Source organism: Clupea harengus, unplaced genomic scaffold (assembly GCF_900700415.2).
Source record: "Clupea harengus unplaced genomic scaffold, Ch_v2.0.2, whole genome shotgun sequence".
Classification (NCBI taxonomy): domain Eukaryota; kingdom Metazoa; phylum Chordata; class Actinopteri; order Clupeiformes; family Clupeidae; genus Clupea; species Clupea harengus.
The window spans coordinates 1-7,209 of NW_024880033.1; the positions used below are offsets into that span (position 1 = coordinate 1).

Here is a 7,209-nt window from a genome sequence, read left to right on the forward strand (position 1 = left end):
AATGGACATCAAAACTGATATTATCGTGACGTGACGAGTGTTCTGGATTAGAGACAAATGACTTGATTTATTTATCCAGATGTGACCATGGACACACTTTTTAAGTTAAATAAATGATGATTTGTTTCATTATTGTTCCATTGAGTATACAGGTTACACAGGTTCAGTATGACTGTGAGTGAAATTGAGAGGCTTATAATAGCATTATATCACAGGATGGTCACACCCAAGGCACATCTGTAGGGTTTAAATAGCCTCTCAATAATAATAATAATAATAATAATAATAACAACCAAACCCAGAATGGAACACTTGCCAGCAAGAAAAAAACACCAATCATTGAAAGGATGTGTGTCAGTGATTGGCAGACGACACAAAGATTCTAGGGAGATGGGAGTTTAATAAACCAGCCAGTACAGGGTTAACAGGTTAACACAGACAAAAACACAAAGGCAACTCAGGCAGGACACGGTTTATAAATGGAACGGCTCCAACCCCAAACATAGGCCGCACCTGAAACCTAAAAGAGCAGGCACAACCTAAACAGAACTACGCCACCCGGAGGCTAAAGAAGACCGTAACCCATGCACTCACAAACGCGCACACACACACACACAATTTCATCAGCTGTTAATTTACAGTAACAATGCTACATACATATATAATGTGTTTTACAGCGGTTGTTTGTTTGTGTTTTGTATTCTGCTGTAGGCTATGGCCTGAATTAATAAAGATAAAAAGATTTTGCTGGTCGGAAAGTTTGTTTGTTGTAAGCATTTAGCCATGTCCTGTTCATTCATGCAAAGATAGATGTCACAATGTGATGAATAGCTTATAGAAAGACCTTGTGAGAAATATGAAACAATCATTATCATTAGTATCAGCCTTGTACCTTGTACTACCTTGTAAGGGCAGATAGTCTGTGTAGTTATGTTTGGTTATCTGCATAATTTACATTACGGACATCCTGTAAGTTAAATGCTGGCAACCGCTGGCTGGTTCGAATCTACCCACTCTGGAGACCGTATTCAAAAGGTTGCAGGTTCAGTGACCCATTCGACAACATTTCTTTTCCGGATTCAGGCAATCCAGGTTCCTTGTGGACGGGCCCTGAAACGGACAGAGACACTCGCATTGCGCCTGAGGCTATGCAACTCAGGCCAAAAGAGACATTTGTTGTCATGTTCTTCAGTGCTAACACGTGACTCTACCTCTCCGCCTCTCACTTCTCTTTCTATGAAGAGGAGCGGTTTACAGGAAATAATTGTGATGTTGACAAAGCACATTCCATTCTTATTATAGAATCACCCTTAGCTGTGCACTAACTTCATCAAACAATGGACACCAACACTGATATTATCGTGATGTGACGTGGCGTGACAAGTGTTCTGGATTAGAGACAAAACACCTGATGTATTTATCCAGACGTCATTATTTTTATCCATTAAAGAAATTTAGCTTTGCTTTATATTTGTTACATTGAGCAAACAGTTTACTAGTTAAGCAGGTTTAGTATGAATGTGAAAATGATAGGCTTATAATAGCATCAGATGACAGGATGGTCACACCCAAGGTGCATCTGTAGGGTGTAAACACAGAAAGCAATCATTTCCAGCAAGAACTCACCATTGGAAGGCTTTGAGAGAACTTTTCTTGTCAGGACAACTACACTCTTGTAAGTAAGGCCAAGTATCCAAATAATAATATGAATAACAGCAGGAAGATACAAAATATGGAAGCATTCTAGGTGCGCTGCAGTAGTGGGGTCCTTCTTTGCCCCTTTTATCAAATGCTGAAACCAAACCTGCCTCATTTTAGAGAGATAGATAAATAGATAGATAGGGTTATTATAGATAAAAAGATAGATAGAGAGAGAGATAGGGGGAGAGAGAGAGAAAGAGAGAGAGAGAGAGAGATAGATGGATCTCTCAACCATTTCTTCAACCCTTGTGTGGTTATATATAGACAGCTGGAGACTGGAACTGCTGGACAAGATGGAGGCTACGATGGAGAAGAGTAAAGCTCAGCCACCAAAGAACCGTAAGAAAAATGACCTTCACCACACCTCCAAATTGCAATATATGTGTAAAGTCTTTTTGCTGATTTTGTATTTTAGTTATACACAGGAAAATATGTTTAAGTCCTTGTGCTATTGGTTGGGGACTTCCCACAGTGGCCAATCCTCTCAACCTGTATTACAGGTTTTTTTGTACAACTGCTTGCCTTTTTCATTTTCATTTTTGAAATTAGGTCTTATTTATTTATTTTTAAGTCAACGCCGTTCACAAAACTGAACACACAAAATGCAGAACACCACAAATCTCCTTTTTGAATTGCGTTCAAAACTCACTTACCCCTTTTGAAAATCTAACTTTTGTGTCAAATGATAAAAACAACTATTCATATGGTTAGATCACTAATCAATCACTAAGTACACACTAGTGTGATTAATCTAAAACACTCCTGTCTTTGTTAGTCTAAAGGATTTTTTTGTACAGTGTTACAGTGCACTTCACAGAGCAAGCTGACAAAACCGGTTTCATTTCAGTTCATTTCATCAGTCTGCATGCTTCTAAGTATATTCATTGTTGTGCGCTGATCTCTTCAATTGGTTCGTTTTCTAGAATGTACGTATGTTTATTTTAACATTCATAATATAACCTGCTTTGGTATTGGACCAAAGACCTTTTGTCCACATCACACTTTCAGAAATATGGCAAAACCATTTTACCACAGGAATATTAATGGCGATTGTTAGATTTAGGTGCATTTCAGATATCAGACCATAATTTCACATACCAGACCACATTTCAATTAGACCCCGAATCTCAATTTGAATAGCACCAGGCCAGAGCCATCAGGCTTGGCTTCTGGCCTTTTGTCTATGTTGAGAGCCATCAGACATGGTTCCTGGCTTTTGTGTGTCTTGGAGCCAGAACTATTAGACTCTGATTGTTGGATTTTGTCTACAGCCATGACAAGATGGTTGAAGCCAAACATATTGGCATTTATATGGCCCTACCTGGCTATAGCCCTTGGTCAGGCGCACCTCCCCTTTAACCTTCAGACACACCCACCCCCTTCCTATTAACCTATGTCATTGTTAATATGTTAATTCTACATTATAAGAACTGTACATTTCTGTAATTTAAGAACACTTTCCTCGTAACTGAAAACTGTCCTCACAGAAGAAGACGTGCCTTGTGGCATGTGAGTGTGCTGTGGCGAGGTAACTGTGGCTAGTGTCGGAATAAATGTATTCTTTCGCTAAGCCGTCTTCCACAAGTCTCTTACTCTGAACAAACTAACTTGAACCAAGGGAATTCGCCGAAGAACAGCATACTCTTTCACAATGTATTATCAAAGTATAGCACATTATACTTTTCATGCCACAAAAGCAAATAGGTTGGCCTAAGACATCTATTACGTTGACATAATTACTTTTGTCTATGAAACAAGTTAATTTTGTCCACAAAGTAAGGTGTGCCTTCAGCTTGTTGTACACAAAATGTAAAGCACAACAGACATTTTAGTGCATGACATGAATCATTTGTTTTGTTTCCCTTGCACGAAAGAATGTACTCTTTTCATAATTTTGTGGACGCAATGCGTTTGTGTTTCTTGTGGACAAAAGGCATTGCAGTGTTACATGGTTTCATGATAAATGAATGCCTGCCATGCTGCCCCATATCAAAATACAGTGTTATATTGACCACCAGAGACCGCCAATGTCCCAAATCTTGGCAATCGCTGCCAGATTCGTGACACTAAGGTTATTAGCCTATCCTATTTTGTAGTCTGTAATCACTACAGATAAACACGTTTCAACGTTCCCTGGCTTAAATACTTAGGATCAAGCATCATGTGCACATGAAGCAGATGACAATACAATACAGTTTTGGATCTGCAAGATCTAACTAATTCTAGAACCAAACCTGTTCCATTGCCTTTATTCCATTCCAAATTAAATTAAACTATTCCATGAGTAGTGTTCCTCATGACAGCATTGCCATATGTTCTTAGGAACATTAGGCTGAGTAAATGTTGTCACCCTGTAACCCATACAAATACAGCTCCTTTCAAACCATTTAATAGTTTTTACTGTTTCCTCCACAGTGTCTTCTCTAAAGGTCGTGCTTCTGGGTAAAACTGGTTCTGGAAAGAGTGCCTCAGCAAACACCATCCTGGGGAGGAAAGCCTTTAAAGTGGATGTCTCATTTGTATCTGTGACTAAAATGTGCAGTAATCAACATACTGTAGTGAATGGTAGAGAAATTACAGTGATTGATACACCAGGATTGTGTGATACAAAGATGTCTGCAAAACAGCTGAAGCGTGAGCTGGAGAAGTGTGTTGAGCTGTCTCTCCCTGGGCCTCATGCCTTCCTGCTGGTGATCAGATTAGATGTGAGGTTCACAGAGGAGGAGAGGAATGCTGTGAAGTGGATCCAGGAGAACTTTGGTGAGGGGGCGCTGAAGTACACTATAGTGCTCCTCACTCATGGGGATGTGCTGGAGGGGAAACCAGTGGAGGATTTTCTGTGCAAAAGTCCTGAACTCTCATCTCTTACTGAACATTTTGGGGGTAGATATCATGTCTTCAACAATAAGAGTAAAGACAGCACTCAGGTCAGAGAGCTAAAGGAGAAAATTGAGGCCATGGTGAAGGAGAATGGGGGAGCAAACTACACCAGTGAGATGTACAAGGAGGTGCAGAGAAAGATAAGAGAAAAGGAGGAGAGAAAGAAAAGAGAAAGAGCATCAGCAGGAGCAGGAGCAGTAGTAGTAGGAGGAGCAGCAGGAGTGGTAGGAGCAACAGTAGCAGGAGTAGTAGGAGGAGCAGCAGGAGTAGTAGGAGGAGCAGCAGGAGCAGCAGGAGCAACAGTAGCAGCAGCAGCAGCAGCAGCAGGAGCAGCAGGACTAGCAGTGGTAGTAGGAGCTGCAGTTATAGTTATAAGATATCTTCGATGAAAAGATAAATTGTGTTATTCTGTTGTTCAGGATGGCACAAAATAAGTTCCCTAAATTGCAGCCTTGTGTGAGGCCTCTATAGTTGTCAGGTTTATGTTTGTCACCTTTTTTATGAATTGGTGTGATGTGGCTCACCTTTCCATTGTTCTGGAAAAGGGGTCTGACAACAGGATTAAATTGAATAATTTCAAGATTGTCTCTCTTAATTTAGGTGTGCTGTGTTTCAGCATTTGATTGTACCCTCCATCTACACCACATCATTTTTTGTTCTTGAGGTATTTCAATTTTGTATTCAATTTGTTTTCTCAACTGAGCATTTAAGGCTTTTTGTTCAGAATTTAGGTTACCTTTTTGTATAATTTTCAAATGTTCTATCCATTTTCTACCATCAACTAATGGGGTGACTTTTTTCTTTTTTTTTGTTCTATCGAAGTCATTCCAGTAGGTCCCGAATGTGTTGTGTATACACAGTTGCTTAACAAAGTGGATTTAACACCTTTCTCATCTCTTACTGTGAGTGTGTGTGTGTGTGTGTGTGTGTGTTTGTATGTCTTCAATGTATCACGCTGTTTTGGGATTAAACTAAAATATAGTCACATATTACACAATACCTCTGTTTTATTGTTTATAATATAACTATTAGTATACTGTGTATCTGTCTCTGTGTCTCTGTGTTTGTATGTGTGTATGTGTGTCTGTGTGTCTGTGGGTGCGTGCGTGCATGCATGTGTGTGTGTGCTGTTGAACTATATCTTCTTTTGTTGAGCTACCATCTCATGAACAAATGTCTTATGGGTCAAGCCTTAGCATTTATGTTAAACAAAACTAAGTCTTTTAGACTTGAATAAGCCGGTATCATTACCATTAGACTATAGGGATTATGTGTATATCATGTTAAAGTTTGCTATAATACAATAATAGAATGAAAGAATGACATCTCACAGGCTGACAAGACTTTGGTATGCTTGACCGCCTGATGAGCCAAATGGCTTTCATGGGTAACACCGGTTTACGACGTCATTCACCACTACATTTCTGTTATCAACCCCATGCTCACACCTAGATCAGCCAGCCATCCTGACCCCTGCTATGACAACAGGATAGAACCTTGTCAGAAACACCATTGCGATACGTTGGGAATTGTCATCCGCTCAGATAACACCTCACTATCAAAGCGATTCCCACCATTTGCAGATCTCAACTGGCTCTGAGGAGGGGGGAGAAAGGGGGGGATATATTTATGACCTGTCAGAGGACCTGTCCCATCATTCCAATATGACAAGCAAGCTGATATCCAAACATACAACAAAGTCTCCATCCGTCCAAATTGTCATATTAATAACCCTTTTATGACCCCACATTACTCCAATTATGACACATACCCCCCTCTAAAGACTAGTATCATCCAATAAATGGCCTTTAAATCCCTGGGATGCAATGCCTCTCTCCTTCAATATTGGCTCATGTCAAAGACAGGGCATTACCATTTTACCCTCATGTACCTCTCACTGCTGTCTGGTGTTCATCTTTCTGATAAAACCCTGCACCCTCCCAACGTCCCTCCAAACGCCCCACTGCAAAGACCTCCTTTCTGCCCTTTACCTTTTTTTGGGCATGTTTCTGAACTTCAACACCTTTACAATCTATTACAGCCTGGTAGATTAACTTCATAATGACAATCTATTACAGCCTGCTGGATTAACTTCATAATGACAATCTATTACAGCCTGCTAGATTAACTTCATAATGACAATCTATTACAGCCTGCCATATTAATTTCATAATGACAATCTATTACAGCCTGCTGTAACCCAATACCCTCTTGTGTTGATAACTTATGTGGAGATCATGTAGATATAGATCCTGACTTTTTCTACAATTACTGCTCATTTCACACCATTCAAGAGTTTTGACTGTTTCCTCCACAGCTCTTCAGAGAGAAGAGAAGAAAATGAAAACAATTATTGCTGTGGTGGCCATTATAGTCATTTTTGGAGCAGCAGTTGCAGCAGGAGGAGGAGAACCAGGAGGACTAGCAGCAGCAGCAGGAGTAGTATTAGCAGCAGCAGCAGCAGCAGAAATAACAAGAGCAGCAGGAGGAGAAGGAAAAGGAGCAGAAGCAGCAGCAGCAGCAGCAGGAGGAGGAACAGTAGCAGTAGCAAGAACAGTAGCAGTAGTAGTAGCAGCAGTAACAGAAGTAGCAGCAATAGCAGCAGTAGCAGTAGCAACAGGAGGAGGA

At 40.3% G+C, this 7,209-nt stretch overlaps 1 protein-coding gene across 1 annotated transcript; it reads left to right on the forward strand.

Moving 5' to 3' along the window:
• Positions 1-1,994: 1,994 nt before the first annotated feature.
• On the forward strand, positions 1,995-4,739 carry LOC122131144 (GTPase IMAP family member 9-like; the record flags this gene model as incomplete). Its single annotated transcript, XM_042706060.1, has 2 exons — positions 1,995-2,040; positions 4,096-4,739. Coding segments are annotated over exons 1-2 (690 nt in total), but the record flags the coding sequence as incomplete, so codon positions are not given.
• Positions 4,740-7,209: the final 2,470 nt, after the last annotated feature.